This window comes from Sarcophilus harrisii, chromosome 1 (genome assembly GCF_902635505.1).
Source record: "Sarcophilus harrisii chromosome 1, mSarHar1.11, whole genome shotgun sequence".
NCBI classification, from domain to species: Eukaryota; Metazoa; Chordata; class Mammalia; order Dasyuromorphia; family Dasyuridae; genus Sarcophilus; species Sarcophilus harrisii.
Genome location: NC_045426.1, coordinates 592,621,491 through 592,641,838, shown reverse-complemented (window position 1 = coordinate 592,641,838; position 20,348 = coordinate 592,621,491). Strand labels below are relative to the sequence as shown.

General features: G+C 33.0%; 1 protein-coding gene across 2 annotated transcripts in view; it reads left to right on the top strand.

Annotated features, from left to right (window-relative positions):
• NUDCD1 (NudC domain containing 1) overlaps nt 1-16,273 on the top strand; it is an 88,632-nt gene extending 72,359 nt beyond the window's left edge. For both annotated transcript variants that reach the window (XM_031947122.1, XM_031947121.1), the window contains exons 9-10: nt 13,053-13,212; nt 15,662-16,273. In XM_031947122.1, coding sequence (XP_031802982.1) covers nt 13,053-13,212; nt 15,662-15,954 — 453 coding nt within the window. In that variant the 3' untranslated portion in view covers nt 15,955-16,273. The remainder of the gene's footprint in view (nt 1-13,052; nt 13,213-15,661) is intronic.
• Nucleotides 16,274-20,348: the final 4,075 nt, after the last annotated feature.

Genomic DNA, 20,348 nt, shown 5'->3' with positions numbered 1-20,348 from the left:
GGAGTGTTGTATGTTGATTTTGTTTACATGTTTTATATGTTTAAACTTATCCTAGTCCAAAGGATCAATTATTAAACAAATTTATAGATTCTTAGTAAACATATTCCTTGTTTAGAAACTATAAACAGCTCAGTTTTTGAAGCTGATGACCCTGCTTACCCTCTTGGTTTCAGGAAAACTGGTTGCATACAAATTAAGGGGAGTTGACAGAGACTCCAGGGAAGGGACTGAGCTTGCTGTTGCCTACCCCCAACCATTTTTAGTGTTTTCATGGACTGTGCTATTTGATACGCCCACACACACCTCATACTTGGAGGTAAACTGATAAGGCTTAATATGATGACAATAAGTCCAAGTAACTTATTTAACAATTTTAGAATTTTTCTAAGGCACCAATAGTGGTGGCCAAATAGTCTTAGCTGTAGTTTCTATTCCCTTAAATAAGTTTCCTTTTTGTTTTAAGGAGAAAACAAGATAATTCTTAAAATTGAGATAGAACATATTTTTAAATTGACTTAACTTTAGTTAATGAAATTCCCTAGATTCTGATTAAATGTCTTAGACAAACTGAATTGCAATTTGGTTATTTTTCCATTTCACACAAATCATTTCTCTTGTGAGCCAGGAAAAGGAATTAAGGTGCCAGTTTTTACTGACAGGGCCCTCCAGAAGTCTGACTCTAGATAACTAATTTTTAAAGTAGTACCAAACTCTCTTGTTAACACTATCAGTGCAAATAGATCCCTTTAGTGGGCTTTAATTTAATTTAATTAGAGCTCCTTTAAAATTGCTTTTACTATATCTCAGACAAATTCCCAAATTACTTTACACACACATAGAAATCATTTATCTGTTGGTCACATCTAAAACAAAAAATAACAGCAAACTATCAAATAAATATGTCCAATAAAGCAGTTAACATTTGTATAGCACATTTTATGCCAAGCACTTTTGCAGTCGTGTGGTCTTCACAACTGCAACTGTTATTTCTCTTTACAAATCAGAAAAATGGACAGAGGTAAAACAATTTACTGTAAATTACATAGTTAATACATATCCATAGTTGAAACAGAATGATGATCTTCAAATGCAGAGGCTGACTGACTTTCTTACCCCATACCACTATGCTGAGTGGTGCAGGGATACCTGAATTCTTCCCAGGCATTTCCTGGACAGAACCTGCTGAAAGCTGGGATGACTGGTTCCAGGATATCCCTTTGATGGTAGTTTCAGGTGCCAGGACTCAGGGAATGCTGACCATGGAACCTGATCCCTCCTCCATCCCCATTTCCCAAGCTTGGTTGGGGAGGTGTTTGGGCAAGGTTGTGTGGGGTCCCCGCAGTTTTGCTTCCCCTATTTCTACAGTTGAGGCAGAATTTGAATTTTAATTTGATCTGAGATGAGAGGGGTTAGTAAACAGAGGGACATGGGCTATATTGATTTTGTTAGTTTTCCCTACAACTTAGATACACTCCAGGGAATGGAGTAGAGAGGGTCCTTAAAATCTTCTGGGTTGCTTTACCAAAGGAGTAAAGTGGGGGACTCTGGACAAGATAGGAGTCAAGGAAGGGTTAGCAAAAAGTTGCTATTTACCTGCTTTGTTTTTTCCTTTTCTTTATTTTTAACATGGGTAAGTTCTGGAATTATCCCCAGTGTTTCAGAAATTTTTCTTGCAATCTTAAAATGACTAATTGCCAATAATTACCAAACTTCTTAATCATTACCTTCAAAATTTTGAGAATTTGCTAGGATGTTTTGCTTTTAAAACTTTAAGAATATGTAAAAATGTTAATTTTAATTAGCTAACTTTGTGTAGTCCCCAGCTTGGCTACAGATGAAGTCCATAGAAAAAGTTAGGCTTTTTAAGAAATTTTCCCAGCATTCCAATTACAGCAATTACAGCATACATGCAGTTTTTTGTTTTGTTTTGTTTTATTCTGGTTGCGTTTTAAATCTTTTCAGGTCAAACAAAATCTAGCTCACAGAACAAATATGATGCAGATATTCTGCACAAAGATGCATTCATAGACAAAATGACATGAGAGAGGACTGTCCCATCTTTGTCAAAAGCCATAAAATTTTGCCAAAAACCAACTTATAGTACTAATGTCTTCTCTGGGATCCCAGAGAAGGTGAAAGGGTCGCAAAGTTAACTTTATCAAAAATTGCAAGAATTCCCTGGTCCAGGAAAACTTGCTGAGCATGGAGCTCATGATGACTCGGACAAGCCTTCTCTATGTGACTTGGGATGTCCTGCTATAGGATTGTGGGAGAAAAAATGGGAGAGGCTTACCTTGACCAGGAGGTATCAAGCCAGGGGAGGCCAGACTCTACCTGTACCAGGCCACCAAATAACAACTGGCGTTACAATTAAAATAAAACTTTGCTCCTTCACTAGGAAATGGGTTCAAGCCTGCAAATTCTTTTGAGACACTTTGCGACACCAACTGTGACCCCAAACTTTTAGAGTCCCCTTTCCAACCTCAACATAAGCTCATGGGGAACTTTGTCCTTGATAAGTTAAGGGCCTCCTACGTACTCTGGGTCCAGTATTTGTGGAAAATATGCCAACTCAAAAAGACAAATTCAGAAGACTTCTTAAGTACCCTTGACACCCGAAAATAAGGACACTTAGAATTGTAAAGAAAAATTGGAAATCAGATTTGAAAACATGAAAGATAAAATTTTAAAATTCAAAACATAAAATTTATTTTAAAATATGTTAATTTGATGCTCTGGATTTTAAAATGTTTTTGTTAAAACTTCATCAAATATGAAACGGGCCTTATTCATTGAAAAAACTACAGTGTTATTTGTAAAAAGATTGTTAAAGTTTTGTGATTCCAAATTTTGATCAAACTTTTGTCTGATGGCCTAGGTGATATTTGCTAAAACAAAAAGTTAGATTTTGTGGATACCTTTGAACTTGCTGTGTTTTAACAGTGCCTTATTTTGGTGTTTTGTGTGTTTGCAGCTTAGCAATCTATCAATCAACTAATCAATAAACATTTATTAAGAGCATCTACTATGTGCCACACATTGTTGATATTAGAGATTAGGAGGCAAAAATAGTGTTCTTTGCCTTCAGGAACCTTCCATTCTTTTGAGTGACAAATACACATACAGATTAACAAATTAAATATATATCTGTAGAAAACAAATAGAAATTATATAATTTTTTAGTGGGCAGTGTTAGCATGGGAAAAAAATGAGAGAAGATCTCATGTAGGAGGTTGGTATTTTAGCTTAAGACACAAAGATGGAAAGCATGCTAGCCATGTAAGAGAAGTTGTGTGAAAACACAGAAATAAGTTATATGATATCATGTGTGAGAAAAGGAAGGAGATTCATTTGCCTGCAAAAGTTTGTGAGGAGGAGTAAGGTATAATTAGAAAGATGGGCTAAAGCTAAATTGTGAAAGGCTTTATCTACCAAAGAGAGGAATTTTTATTTCATACTTGAGGCATTCATTTCTTAAAGTTACATGTTTGTACCTGTGTTTTAGACATATGGTGGATTAGTTGTGTGAACCTGGGTGAGACATTTAATGTCTTTTGAACTGAGCTTATTTCCTCAACTCTGGAATGGCAATAGTGCTACTACTACCTATCTCACTGATTTTCTTGAATCTTATAAATCTTAAAGAATTATACAAATATGTCATTATCATTTTTAATATTATTTGTTCATAAGTTTTGGTGCTCCCTATAAAGAGTTTGAAGCAACTAGATGGCCCAGTAGATAAAACACTACGTCTAGCGTCAGGAAGAACTAGTAAAATCTGGCCTTATATGCTTACTATTGTGTGACCCTGGGCAAGACACTTAACTTCTTTTTGCATTAATCTACTGGAGAAGGAAATGGCAAATTATTCCAGTATCTTTGTCAATAAATTTTGGTCCACTAGGTCACAAAGAGTGGGACAAGACTGAATGAATAAACATAACTTACATTGTTAGGTTGGTTATTTGGATTACAGTTTTCTTGCAGTTGTCTGCTACTGAAACTGACTGCTTCAGTTATCTCCTAACTAATCCATATTTCTCAACCATCATTATTTTCCTAAAGTACAGGTCTGATCATGTCATACACACCCCAACTCTCTACTTGCCAATACAATTTTACTGGCTCCCTGTTTCCTGCCTCTAAGAATAAATACAAAATCCTCTACTTGACATTCAAAACCCTTCATATACTAGTCCTCTCCTACTTTTCCAGTTTTCTTATACCTGAGTCCCTACCATGTACTGTTCTGCCAGTGGCACCAGCCTTTTGGCCAATCTACAAAAAAAGATTTCATGTTTCATGGCTTTCTTCTATGCCTGAAATTGTCTTCTTTCTCAGCTCTTTATTATTGGCTTTCCTGGAATCCTTTAAGAGAAGCTTTTCCTAATCCTTTTAAATTCCCTCTGTTATTGGTGTGTGTGTGTGTGTGTGTGTGTGTGTGTGTGTGTGTGTGTGTAGGCTATATGTAGATTATTTCTTGCATCCTTTTGTATTATTGTCACTTAGTAGGGTGTCTAGTACATAGTAGGCATTTAATGTTTTTGATTAATTTATTTCTATAATTTTAGTTTAGGAAGATGTCACCATTAAAGAAGATACATCTTTTCCCCTAACCCCAAGGCCTAATAGAAATGCTCAAAAGTGGTTAAATCCTATTGAGTTTTTGCTTATTTTAAGAAATGTCTGAGAAAGAAATAAAGAAATAGGAAAGAACAAAAGGGTTATGGTTAAATTTTGCATCCATCTTAATGGTACAATCAGTCAAATCTAATTTGCTAAACTTTATTACATGCACACATAAATATACACATATATATGTACATATAATAGTATTTTTATTTTTTACTAAGGTACATGACAAAAAAAATTTTAGCATTCAATTTTATAAGATTTTTGAGTTCTAAAGTTTTCTCCTTTCTGTCCCCTCTTCCAAAGAAGCTAAGCAGTTAGACATATTAGTCATAGTTGTAAAAGAAGAAACAGATCAAAAGAAAAAAAAACACACATGAAAAAATATACTTCGATTTTCATTCAGAGAACATCATTTTTTTATCTGGTTATGAATAGCATTTTCCTTCATGAGTCCTTTGTACTTGTCTTGGATTTGGGATTAAGTAACTTACCCAGGATCACACAGCTAGCGGGTGTTAAGTGTCTAAGGCCACATTTGAACTCAGGTTCTTCAGACCTCAGGACTGGTGCCATATCTCCACTGGGCTGTCTGGCTGCCTCTGACCATTTATCTATTGGGGAATGGCCTGTTTTCTTATAAATTTGGCTCAGTTCTATGTTAGAGAAATGGAGCCTTTATTAGACACGTTATGAACATTGTTTCTCAGCTTTCTACTTTTCTTTTAATCGTTATATTGATTTTGTTTTTACAAAAGATTTTTAATATAATCAAAAATATTTATTTTGTATTTTATAATGCTCTGTATATCTTGTTTGATCACAAATTTTTCCTCTTCTCATAGGTCTGACAGGTAGTCTATTCCTTGTTCTTCTCATTTGTTTATGGTCTGAATCATGTACCCATTTAGACATTATCTTGATATACGATGTGAGATGCTGGTCTATACCTAGCTTGTGTCCTCTTGTTTTACAATTTTTCCAGCAGTTTTTGTCAGCGGGGTTTTTTTTTTTGAGATCTTATTTCAAAAGTTGGAGTCATCTTGGATTTGTCAGGATTTGTTTAACACTAGGTCACTTTTGCCATTAACTAGTGTATCTTGTTTACCTAATCTGTTCCACTGATCCACTTTTCTGGTATTTAGCCAGTATCAGATAGTTTTGATGATTATTGCTCTTTAATATCGTTTGAGATCTGGTATTGCTAGGCCGCCTTCCTTTGTATTTTTTTTCCCATTAATTCATTGATAGTCTTGACATTTTGTTATTACCAGGATGAATAAATTCTTGTGCTTAAATTTTAAAGGGGAGGAGATTGGAAGTGAAGGAAATTTTAAACTCAAGCTTTTTTTTTTTTTTTTTTTTAAATTACAGCTTTTTATTTACAAGATATATGAATGGGTAATTTTTCAGCATTGACAATTGCAAAACCTTTTGTTCCAACTTTTCTCCTTCTTCCCCCCCGTTCTTTCCCCCAGATGGCAAGTTGACCAATACATGTTAAATATGTTAAAGTATAAATTAAATACAATATATGTATACATGTCCAAACAGTTATTTTCCTGTACAAAAAGAATCAGTCTTTGAAATAGTGTACTGTGGAGGTTTTCTTGGAGGCAGCCTTAGTCTCAGTTGAAATAAATAATTACTCCAAAATCGCAGCCAGCTGGTAAAAATGCAAACGTTTATTTCTCCTTCCAAATTAGCCCGGTTAGTTGAGGCCTATCTCTCTGCCTGGCTCCAAGAGATCTTGCAGCTTTGTCCTTGGCTTCTGCCTCTGCTTTCTTCAGCCTCTGCTTTCTTCAGCCTCCAGCTCAACTCCGACTCGTGGCTTCTCAATCTCCAACTGAGGCGAGTACCTTCTGTATCTCCCAGAGTGCTTTGTCTCCAATCCCAGTCAAAGTTTCCCAGAACTCTCTTGAGTCGCTCACTGGAACTGTATTTATGCTACTTCTCTGAAAGTGGAATTGTGGGATATCTCCCAGCATGCTCTCTGAAATCTCCCAAACATGTGAACTCCATTGAGTTCTTAGATACTTATGAGCTCTCTAAAGGTGTGAACACAAGTATTGTTTCCATCAGTTGTACTTAGTACCTAGTTCAAGTTCCGGCCCAAAATAACTCTTTCTAAGATTAAATCAACTCCAATGGCTTAACACTTTGTAAAGATTCTAACAGTATACAATTAGCCTGTGAAGGAAATCAAAAATAGAGGAGGACAAAAATAGCGGGATTGGGAATTCTATGTAGTGGTTCATAGTCATCTCCCAGAGTTCTTTTGCTGGGTGTAGCTGGTTCAATTCATTACTGCTCTATTGGAACTGATTTGGTTCAGCTCATTGTTGAAGAGGGCCACGTCCATCAGAATTGATCATCATATAGTATTGTTGTTGAAGTATGTAATGATTTTAAGCTCAGCTTCTTAAAAATGATAGGGATGGAGGGAATAAAAATTCTTAGGAAAATTCATATCTGTAAGGATAGTTTATTTACTGCTCCTTATATAAATGACCCCTCATGTCCTAACAGTGCTTTTGCACTAGCTGTTTCCTAGGCTTTTAATTTTTACCTGCTTACAACCCAATTCCTTGCTTCCCTTATTTAAAATATTAGCTCAAATCCTGCTTTCTAAATGAGTTTTTTTTGTCCTCCTTTGCCCTTCCAATTGTTAACACTTTGTTTCTAAGATTGCTTTTCACTTATGTTTTATTTTTCTTGAATGTCCATAGTTATTTGCATGTTGTTTTCATCTTTAGCATATAAAGTCTTAAGAATAGGCATCATGTTTTTGCTTTTCTTTGTATTCTTATTGCTCAGCATAGTTCCTGACATGATATAAGCTTCTTGATTCATTGAGAGTGACTTTGCATCACTTAGGTAATAACATTAATTCTTGTCTAATGGTAGGATTCCTAAAAGTCAATAATCTTTTTAAAAGTGAAAATCTTAAGGTGATAGGCATTAAAGGAAAAATAAAATGTAGAAAAATAAGTACTTAGAGACTTTTCCAACATAGAATAAATTAAAAAAATCATGTCTGGCAAAGCACTGGAGTGGAAAGCTCAACCAAGGAAAGAGAAGGCAAATAACAGAATAAATTAATGATTTTTTGCATCATTAAAATATGAAGTGCTTTATTAAATGTACTGTCAAAGAAAACAGTTTCAGAAATAGAGGTGGTAGAAAAACTGGGGAAAAAATTGCCAGAAACAGGTTTTCACCTGAGAGTACTAAACAGTGATAGAAACAAGAGAATATAACTCTTAAGAAGCTGTAGTTCATCATTAAAAATCAGTATTGTTCCTGGAATTGGAAAAGACATGATTTTTACCTATTTAGGAAAGGTCAGAAGTCACCAATTAGCTAAACCTTTTTAGAAGAAAATTTTGAAAATCATTAACTAGAATTAGAACTCATCCATGTTGGTACATAAAATAAACCAGTTTAGTTTTAATGGCATCACTATTAATATTGAAGCTGCTAAATATTTTGGATATATAATTTTATCAGTGTAATTACTCCTTCCAGTTCTGTAGATAGCCATAAACTCCCATCCCATGTGACTTGCCCATGTCTTCCATAAATATCCATACTTGAATCTTTTCTCTCTTCCTTTTTAATATTAAACCAATTTAGTATGTATTGAATGCCTTCTATATAAAAGGAAATTAATTAAGAAATAAAACATCTAGTTACATTCTACATATACATATTAATAGAGCAGGCTATTCATCTTTTGTCTCTTTTCCTTTAAGAGATGAGATTCTAACAAGAAATGGTGATTTGTGTTGGGGGAGGGGTGTTTTGTTTTTGTTGTTTTGGGTTTTTTGGTATTTTGTATCATGAGGAAAATAGTTTTAGAGATTTAATTTATACCATATTTAAGATCATTGAAAAGACTAGGTAGTTTCCCAAATTAAATCCCTCTTATTCAGATTAAAGCCCTTTTTGAGAGTAGACTGGTCTCTTTTGCTAAATTAGTACACCATCTTTTGCTAGACTTAATCTCAAAAAATATTTTCCTCAGCATACAATATAGTTAAAAATTGAAGACCACCATTTCGTGTTAGTCCAGAGAAGACAGCATAGGCAGAGTACAGTTGGGTGACTTTTCTACCAGCAGCTGCACTGGGCTATTTCCAACCTCTGTGTGAAAAGGTATGGTGAGATACCCCTTACTCTCTGACTGCCTTACACCTACTATCCTGTGCTGTGTCTCCTGCCTGATATTTAGCCTGTAGAGAAAAAAGAAAAGGAGAAACTGTGCCCTTCCATTAGACTGTGAGTCTTTTGTCTTGTGCTCCACATGTTCCCTGCCTGATCTCTCCAGTCTTTCCTAGGAAGGGGGAAGAAGCATCTTTCTCTGCATGATTAATATATTCATACTCGCTCATACCTTACACATTCTAGGGATTGGGAATCTCTATAGGTCATCATCCAACCCCTTTTCCCCACAATCCTAGACAAGTCATGAACTTCTCAGGGTCTAGATAACCAAGACTGTAAGATACAGAAACAGGATCTATCTTCATCTGTAAAGGAAGTCCTTTACTGGAAGTTTTTTTTTTAACCCTAATATAGATTTAGTTTTAAAAGAGAGAGGGACAGAGACAGAGATGTTTATCTGATAGTGGACATTATTATTAAATATAAATGAACTTTACTTAAATTTAATCCTTGAAATCCAAAAACTATTTCAACCATTTTTGATGGAAATCTTACTCATATTATCTTTTCTTCTTACATCAAATATTCAAAATGAAATTTAACCTTTTCTTGATACTAAGGGTTAGTTCTATGCACATTAACTATTTTCTTAGGTCCCTTTTAGAAACATGAGGCTCTTTCTCCCTACACTTCCTTCCCCTTCTCCTTTCCTCTATTCCTTACTTGCCAAGCCTGTTACTTCCTTGCTAGAACAAGTGTCCATTTCTCCGTGCAACATTTGTCCCCTTTCTAATTGGTTATCTTTTATCTGTAGTCAGCTGGGAAATAACAAAGACAAATCACCTGAATTATCTAAAATGGGGAATACAGATTTTTTTGTTTGAAATGGACCTGAAGGACTCTCCTATGAATATTTTTCTCTATTTTTTTTTTATTTGGGTTTTTTTGGATTGGACCTATAGTTTCATCAGTAGTTGTCACTAAAAAAACTATGTATACTGAAACAGCCTGGGGCCTTTTCACAAATTTAAAATCTTAGAGAGTAGCTCTAAGATTTTGAGAAGCCAAGTCAGATAAAATGTCATTATTTTAATCTAGAATAAAGTCATCTTGACCCCAAATATGTAAAGACAACAATAAATCAGTGGTTTAGAAGCATAATCATTGTACTGTAAACAAAACCAGATTTGTCAAATTTATCTTATATATTTGAAGCAAGTTTAAAGACAAGCATCTTCTTTAAATATCTCCCCCAGGATAGTAATTTAACATTAAAAACAAAATTGTGGCTTTCCTCCCCCTTTTGATAAAATGTAAGTGAAATATTAATACCCAAATACATTTATTTTGCATATCTGTTCTGTAAATATGTGTAAACCTGATAAAGATAATGAATCTCTGTACAAAAAGCAAGTTCTATCCAGATGCTAGCATGGCTTAAAGAAAGTTGAAGTCATTCTACCAATCCCCCAGCTTCTTAGGAATAGTTAAATAGCCTCAGAGATTAGCTTAAAAATATTAATAGTCCATATAACAAATTTTTCTTTTTTAATACCAAATGGTTCATATACATATAATGTTTAGTAAGAAAGTCTTTAGTCTTAGATGTCATCTTCCTCATTAAATCTCTTTTTTTTTTATAAGTATTTTATCTAAATTTGTTGTATCACCTCTTTTCATAGCATTGGCACTCAGTGATATTGTGACATGTTTTTGTTTTTATTTTGTTTTATTTCATAAATCATGCAGCATACAGGTTTTATAATGATGAGATAGAAATAGGGCCTGGCTCTGTGATTTTTTTTTTTTTTAGTAGAATTTTGTTTTTCCAATTACATGTAAAGAGAGCTTTTAACATTCATTTTTATAAGATTTTGAGTTCCAAATGTTCTTTTCTCCCTCTTTCCTCTACCTTTCCCCCTCACAAGACAATAATCAATCTGATATAGGTTATACATATAGAATCATTTTAAACATATTTCCATATTAGTAGTGTTGTGAAAGAAAAATCAGAGGAAAAGGGAAAACCACAAGAAAAAAGCAAACATTTTTTTAAAAGAGGAAAATAGTATGCATAGATCCCCATTCAATATACATAGTTCACTTTTTGGATGCATATAGCATTTTCCAACCTCAGTCTATTGGAATTGTGTTTGACCCTGATTTCACTGATTAAGAGTAGTCCTATAGAAGATACTCCCTCTAACAATGAAGCTTTTGCAGAAACTTGCCTGGACTACTGAGTAATAAGGTAACTTCTCTAGAGTCATTCAGAGATCAGCTCCAATTTATCTCAGTTTGTCTCTCCATTTTTGTAATCTTTGGCACCCAGCTACATGGCTTCATTTTGACTCTACCCATTTAGAAGCAAAAAGATACAGCTCAAAGCAAAATTGTGAAATTTTTATACTTTTCTATCTTGATCCATAGCTTCTTTTTCTGTGCCCTTCTCTCCTCTTCAGTATTGACTTTTTTTCATCCATTTCCAAGTTTAAATGCATCCAAGTGTAGTTGTAGGAATTTTTAACTTGGGATCTATGAATTTAAAAACAAAAATTTTTAAAATAACTAATATAGAGGAAGAGAAGGACAAGCATTTAGACCGTATCTACTATGTACCAGGCACTATGCTAAGTGTTTTGCAAATGTTATTTCATTTGATCTTCTAAAGAATCTTGAGAGATTTTAGCACCTCCATTTTATAGTTGAGGAAACTTAAGAGACTAAATTTGAACTCGGCTCTTTCTGTCTATAGGTCTAGCGTTCTATCCCCTGTGCCATCTAGCGGTTGGTTTCTTTCATAACTTTTTGTATTTAAAACATTATTCTACCTAAGTTTTCTATAGTTTTTGCCAGACTGCCAAAAGGATCCATTATACAAAGGCTAAAAACATCCTCTTTATAGTAAGTGGAGGAAGAGAACAAAACAGGCAAGTTCTATATTTCTGTATCCCTCTTTCCTCACTCTAGAAATTAACCAACAACTTATCTTGCTTGTGGCCTGTTCACAGGAGCTACATGTTTTCTTTGATCAATAACATTTTCCAATCCTTGGAGCCCAAAGGTTTAGAAATAAACTTTCTTAATTCAGATCCTTTTCTTATCCCACTCACCCTTCAATTTCCTTAACAGAGAGAATCTTTTTTTTTCAAAGTCTCCAACTCTACCTAGATAGAACTTTATTTCTTACTTAGCACATCTGATTTTGTCTTTTTTCAAGTGTATATCACTGCCACCTGTTTAGTCCTGCTTCTGGTAGTGAAGTTTTTCATATATAATCACAGCCAATTTTTTTTTTTCCAGAAAAAGGAGATTTATTTATTTATTTTAATTATAATAACTTTTTATTGACAGAACCCATGCCAGGATAATTTTTTTACAACATTATCCCTTGCACCCACTTCTGTTCCGATTTTTCCCCTCTCTCCCTCCACCCTCTTCTCTAGATGGCAAGCAGTCTGATACATGTTAAAGAGGTTACAGTATATCTTAGATAAAATATATGTGTGCAGAACTGAACAGTTCTCTTGTTGCACAGGAAGAATTGGATTCAGAAGGTAAAAATAATCCGGGAAGAAAGACAAAAATGTAAACAGTTTACATTCATTTCCCAGTGTTCTTTCTTTGGGCGTAGCTGCTTCTGTCCATCCTTGATCAACTGAAACTGAGTTAGATCTTCTCTTTGTCAAAGAAATCCACTTCCATCAGATTACATCCTCATACAGTATCGTTGTTGAAGTATATAATGATCTCCTGGTTCTGCTCATTTCACTTAGCATCAGTTCATATAAGTCTCTCCAAGCCTCTCTGTATTCATCCTGCTCGTCATTTCTTACAGAACAATAATATTCCATAACATTCATATACTACAATTTACCCAACCATTCTCCAGTTGAAGGGCATTCATTCATTTTCCAGTACTACAAACAGAGCTGCCACAAACATTTTCAGACAATTATTTTTTAAATAGAAGTATTAATATAGTTAGATTCCTCTAAAATTTAATGATATCGCATATATCAATACATATATTCGATTATTATTTTGGCAAATAAACTCGATCGTATTCCAAGTATTATCACACAGAATATGTATTCTTTATACTTCAAGAATATATGTTATGATTACAAAACATCAAATTCTTTTGGAGATTATCATGTACTGATGAAAGTTATGTTGCTACTGTTGTCTTTCTTAGACTGTTTGCTTTCACAGCAAATAATTGCCATTGTCTTTCTTTGCTTTTTTAGGTGAATCTTGGAAGCAATCAATATCTTTTTTCAGTCTTAGTGGACCCCAAAGAAATGCCTTGTTTCTGTTTGCGTCATGACGTAGATGCCCTACTTTGGCAACCACACTCTAGCCAGCAAGATGAAATGTGGGAGCACATTGCAACTTTCAATGCTTTAGGTATAAAACGAGCTGTTTATTATTATTTTCCATTATATCAGAAATTATAATTATCAACATTATTTTATATCATTTCTCCTTTTTTTTTAAACCTTTCTTGGACTACTAATTATATTTTAATTGATCTGTACTATAATAAAATGGTAAGTGATTCTTAATGTTATAACAGTAGGAATAATCTCTGTGCTTATATTGAAGATAAATTTAAATAGAAATTTTAATCACATGAATCATTCCAGTCATTCCAATAAAATTATATAATTAACAAGATTTCTAAGGTCATGTTTTCATTTAGGAGAATTCTTTTTTTTTTTTTCTTCCGAAGCATTTGGGGTCAAGTGACTTGCACAGGGTCACACAGTTAGGAAGTGTTAAGTGTCTGAGGTCACATTTGAACTCAGGTCCTTCTGACTTCAAGGCTGGTGCTCTATCCACTGTGCCACCTAGTTGCCCCCAGGAGAATTTTCCTCAAGTATTGTAGATCAGCAACTCATCTATAACTTAGAATTTAAGGATTTAAATTACAACTTAGAAATATCATGAAATATATTGTTTTAGAAACTTGGGTAGAGAATTAACTTTTTGTTGAAATACATTGGCATTTTGGGGAAAGAAAATTTTATGTTAATTACCTACATTTCTTTGTTGAAATCACTTAAGAGTTTTATCACAGAATCTCTGACTTCACAAAGATTTATAAGATATACTTGAAAAAGAATCTCCTTTACAAGATACCCAACAAGTGATCATTCAGCTTTGGTCTGAAGACTTAGTGAAAGAGAATCCACTATATAAAGGCAATCAACCCATTCCATCTTTCTATAACATATATTATTTAGGAAATTTTCCCTTAAATCAAGTTGAAATCTGTAGCTTTCTCACTTCTGTCTATGGTCCGAGTTCTTTTGTCGAGAATAACCAGAATGTCTGATCCTTCTTCCATCTGTTAACATTTTAGGTACTTAAGAAAAGCTCTTTTGCTCTTTCCCCCAAACTCCAGCCCTCTTAAAAAGAATGATAGGCTGAAAAATACTTTTTTCAGCTGATCCTCATATGCATATTTCAAAACTCTTATCACCCTGATTCTCCTTCTTTGGGAGCTCTAAATTATCAATGCCTTTCCTAAAATTTACCTCGAACTAAGCAAAATATTATGACCAGGTCATAATGCATATTACATCCTTAGCCTTAGTCATCCTATATAATATGATCCTCTGACCACAATCTAATTAGCTTGTTCAGATATGAAAGCATATGGAATATTTGGAAATTGGTCCATATCATGTATACATTTTGAATTTTGTGTTACATTTAGCTTCAGGTTGAAACCTTCTAATTTTAACTCTTGTATATATATAATTCCATTGTATCTCTCTCTAACTTAGGCTTTTTTATGATCTAATATATTTTCCAAACCTTAAAAAGTTCTATGTAAATATTAACTTTTTAGCTCTCATCACTTTGCTTTGTAGTAAATTATATAATGATGTTGGTTTTAGTTATAAACAGAACACCACTTTAGGCATATAAAAAGGTATGCTGCATATTACTATATACATGGGAATCGTATTTTGCACATAAGCACACATTCTTGGCACTGTTTTTCATTGGGGTCTTATGGAATTATGGAAAATGAAGTATTTGAGTAAATTTGGGAGAGATTTAATTTTGTGACTACTCAATCTGTGAATAAATGAATTTTCAAATCTACATCTTCAGATAAAGGATTTAGATAACATGGGATCATAGATCATATATTAGAACTGGAAGGAATCTTATAACTCAGCCAGGCCTACATCCACATTTTGTAGATGAAGAAACTGGGATCCGAAGAAATTAAATAACTTGAACCAACTTTACATCAAAATTGAGGAAGTAAAAGGTTGATTTTTTTTTTTTTTGTCTCCAAATACATCATTCTTTCTACTATATCATCAAATCTTTTACACTTCCATGGACCTCTAGTAGCTTAGTGATTTTACATTAATGAACAGATTGTAAGATTTTGAGCAAGATTATGATTCTTACTAAACTTATTTGTATTGAATATAAGCATATTAGGTATACATTTTAATGTCTCTAGTGGATTAGAATGTCCTTGTCATTTAATATGCATAATTCATGTATGTGTAACTCACAGCTTTTGTTTAGTAGTAATGCTCTATCAATTTTACTTTTGTCTCTACTGATTTTAAAATAATTTTCAGTTTTAAAATGTGTATTTGACTGGCCTTAGTAGATTAAAGCTTCTAGCTTGGGGCAGTGAAACTTTGTTTTTAGGCTGAGTTTGGGAGATGAGCTTGCTACAGCTACTTTGGAGTGAAGCAAAGTTCAGTTATCATGTGTTTATGCCTTTTGCCCATTATTTCAGCATTGTTTTTAATTTGAGAACAAAATTATAAAACACACATAGAATTTGTTTTCATTTGTCTACATTTTGTTTTGGCAGGCTATGTCCAAGCATCAAAGAGAGACAAGAAGTTTTTTGCTTGTGCTCCCAATTACTCCTATGCTGCCCTTTGTGAGTGCCTGCGTCGAGTGTTCATCTATCGCCAACCCACAGCCATGTCCACTGTGCTGTATAACAGAAAGGAAGGAAGACAAGTTGGACAGGTTGCTAAGCAGCAGGTAGCCAGCCTAGAAACCAACGATCCTATTTTGGGGTTTCAAGCTACAAATGAGAGATTATTTGTCCTTACTACAAAAAACCTCTTTTTAATAAAGGTAAATACAGAAAATTAATGCCAACATGCTGGCTTCTCTGTACTTGAGAAAAGTTGAGAATATCTAGAAGGCTAAAAAAAAAAAAAAAAAAAGCTAGACTGAGTGCTATTGATTTTAATGTAAAAAAAATTGTACTGTATGAAGTTTTATTTTTTAAAAGGTTGTTTTCACTGTACATATTCAGTAGATTTTTAATTCTCTGAAAATTGTGTGAACTGTTTCGGTTTCAGTGTAAGTTACAGACTTAAGGGAAATGACCTTTGTAGAAAATACAAGAATGTGAACTATATGTATGTATATGTGTATGTGTGTGTGTGTGTGTGTATATATACACACACACATATATATATATACACACACACACACACACACACATAGATATATTTGTTGTTTTGATTTATTTTTAAAAAATAACTTGAGGCCAATTTCTGATCTTTTGTATTCAGTTGCACCATGCAGCATTTACCCAATAAAACATTTACTACATTCCCTTTGTTGTATATTGGTACAATTTGCTACGTTATGAAATAGAAGCATTAACTTTTTTTTTTTTTTAAGGTTTAAATATAAATAAATAAATCTGCAAAGATGAGGGAAGGAAAACACTGGATCTGGGTAATCATTAGCTTATTGACAAAAGAACTTAAGACAAATTTTTGTTTTTTCCTTTATAATTGTTTTGCCCCAGATTTACTTTATCCTTTTTATTTTTAGAAAAGTATATGTTTGAGTATATGTTTCATTGTGCATAAAAACCTATAACATTACATATTAGGCAGGTAAAATATCATTATATGTGTTGTTAATCTATTTTAATTGTATAAGTCTTTTAAAATTCAAATAAAAATGTTTTCAGAATGATTATTTTGACCATTTAAGTTAATAATTTTCTTCATGTTACATAGGTATTTATGAGATGTAAGAAACATGCTATATTAGCTTAATACTTAATGAATTAATCACACATATATTTATTTGTGGATTAAGTACATATGTATTTATAATTTTTTCAGATCTTAATTGACTTTCTTCTATAAAAGAACAGAAACTTTTTTTTTTTTAAAACAAGTTGATTGAAATGCAATTGAAACTTCCAGTCATACCAATTGCGTTTTAAGGGAAAAAAAACTTATCAACTGTGAAGTGTTTGTTTTCCTTATACATACAGAACCACAGAATATTTAAGGAACATCTAAGATATTTTAGAATAATTTAGAATCCCACACCTAAAGAAGAATATTTTCTACTACATGCTTAAGAAGTCAGTTCTTCCAGCCTAAATCTCCCTTTCCTTTGCTTCTACTCCTGACCTCTGAATATTCAGAAGAGTCTAAAATTTTCCCTAGATGGTTTTACAAATATCTGAAGATAGCTATGTGTCCCTTTGAATACTAACCAATCCTATTTTGCTGCTGATGTTTTAAATATTGTAGTGATTTAGTTATGCTTTCTCTTTATTGTGTTTTCAAAATTACTGTCACTGACTCTTAATCTCCATCATAAAACCATAGAAGTTACTTCATTTTAAATACACTAGCAAATACAAGTAAAATTGTTAACTGATCTGATAGTTGGAATATATTGAATAGTGGTGACAGAAGGAATTTTCTTCCATTTCACATAGCTTTTTTCTGTATCTATTCCCATTCATAGTGACTCAATATGATTTTTTTTCTTGATAGTATTATAGTTCAATAATGACCTAATGTTAAAGAAATATATGAGCACTAATAAATGTATAAGACTAAAGTCTGTTTCCAGTTGATACTTGGTCAAAGGATAGGAACAAACATCTCAAAAGAATTGCAAATATTAACCACTATAAAAAGATTACTATTAATCACTAATAAAAGAAATACTCATCAAGCAACTTCAGATTTAACTTTGTGTGTATATGTGTTTTTCACATTCCCCAAGGAGAATCAGAGACAGAAAAAAAGCTCTAATACACACCAAAGTATTTGTAGATGCTCACTTTGCTAAAGCAAAAATAAGGAAATAATGGGAAAGCCTATAATAAGGAAATAAATAATGATAAAGCCCATACTACTTGTGGTATATTAAAATGATGGAATATTATTGCACCATAAGAAGTGATGAATATGAAGAATTCAAAGAAGCATGGCAAAACTTAAAGGAACTCAAAATGAATCGAACAGAACCAGGAAAACAATATATACACAATAACTACTAAAAGTATAAATGAAAAGAACATGAATGAAAAAGAAACCAAATGCTATGTACTTATAGTGACAAACTTCACCTTAAAAAAGAAATGTGAAAATGGGCTTCCTTCCCTATCTTTCTTTATGGGCATGGTATAATACTCTCAGACTTGGTGGATGTGTTAATTGGTTTGAAGTGCTTTATTTTCCTCCTCTCTTTTTTATTCTTTATTATAAGGCATGGCTTTGAAGAGGTGAAGGGAAAGGGATATCAGAAGAAAGGTGATATAAAACCAAAAGATTAGTAAATATTAAATTGTTTAAAAATCATTAAAGAGTTATGATCTTAATTTTGTATCTGCATAATATCCTGAAAAAAATGAATTGTCAAGCTTCTTAAATGAGAGAATGATTAAAATTAAATATAATATAATAAATTATTCATCTCAACCTTAAACTGTTCTTCCTCACTTTGTTTTTCTAATTTAAAAAAATTGTGTGTATATGTGTGTTTAATAACTAAAAAGAGTTGTCAACTCATGATTAAAGGCTAATAGTTTTGTCTGCTTAATACAATTATCCACTGTTTTGACACCTGCTTCATACAATTAATAGGTCATTAACCAGTGATCAAATTATAAAGAGAAATATATGTGGTTGTATGATGCATATGTAGCTATATTTCTTCTACTGTATTTCAAATCCATGGAAAACTCATTTACTGAATAAGCATTTTATTTCATTCTTCCTTTTTCAGTGCTAGAAGTTACTATTGCTTTGTAAGGTAAAAATTTGTATCCTACACTAAGGCATATTAGAACCGGATTTTAGACTTTTTGAAGAAAATTCATTGTATTCATAAAGTAATAATAACTCACATTTAAAGGGAGATGGCACAGTAGATAAAGTGCTGAGCTGAGAGTCAGGAGGACCTGAGTTCAAATTCTATCTCAATTACTTAACTAGCTGTGTCCCCCTGGACAAGTCACTTAAATCTGTTTACCTTCGTTTTCTCAACTGTAAAATGGGGACGCTGGAGAAGGAAACCACTTTAGTTTCTTTGCCAAGAAACCCCTCAGGGCTTCCAAAGACAAAATTGTTAGGTACAACAAAAACAAAGATTCAAAATGCATTTTAAAAAAATAACCAAAAAGTGTCAAAACTTTCACAACAGGTTAAGATTAGCTTAATATCTATACTACTGGTAGATCATTTCCAGATATGGAACCTGAGGCTCAGTCACATGACTAGTAAGGGTAGAAATAGAAATCAAATTCGAGCTTCCTAATTATGCCCATCACTTGCTACTCCCACTTTGCTTCCTGGTGCCATGAACAAACAAATAAATAACAGAAGGGAAGCATCAGATAAAGGGAAACACCAGATGACTTTTTCTTTATATCATATACATTTGTCACAAAACATTTGAAGAATTTCACTAAGTACTGCTGATAAAACTTGTTAAAATATAATTTGCTTTATGTCCATTTCAAAATCTTTTCTAGCACCTTTAAAAATTTTTTTTTTAAATTACAGTTTGTGAAAAGCAATTATCCTTTTGAATTGTGTATTAGGGTAGTTTATATTCCAAGCAGGCTAATTCTGTATGACCTAGAAGTGTGTGAGAACTCTTTTAATAATAGGACCAATTTATACAATTTTCCAAGTGAATAATAGAAGAAAATTTGGGACAAGTTTATAAAGCATCTAAGAATGTCATATTTGATTGGAAAAAGACATGAATTTTTAAAGAGGCCATTCTCTGCATGCTTGATCCCCCATCTACCCCACTTTCTCTGCTAACCAATGAAGAAAGAAAAGAAATATAGATAAAGGAAGTGAAAAGGTCTTTGCCTCCACAATATATAAGTAGGAAGTTATCAGTAGTTTTCTTTCAGGAAGATAAAGTGGATGTCAGGAGGCTTCAAAGGTTTTAATGGGATATCTGGGAGTAAGGCCAGGAAATAAGCAGTTTTTTATTAAACAAATACCTATGGTGAAATAATTTTCATACAGAAGAGATGAACAAGAAAGAAAAAACATGTATGTGTATAAAGCCATGAAAAATGGAGGCTAGTGTGCTACAATTTCTACCAATCCTAAATATCCATTTTAACATTAAACTAAAGACAGTGAGTAGATTGTGGTCCTTACTGCATACTTGTTTGAGCTCTTGCTCTCTACATATACATGTGTATAATAATATACATCTATGTGTGTATGTGAGGGAAGAAATCCTGAAAGAAC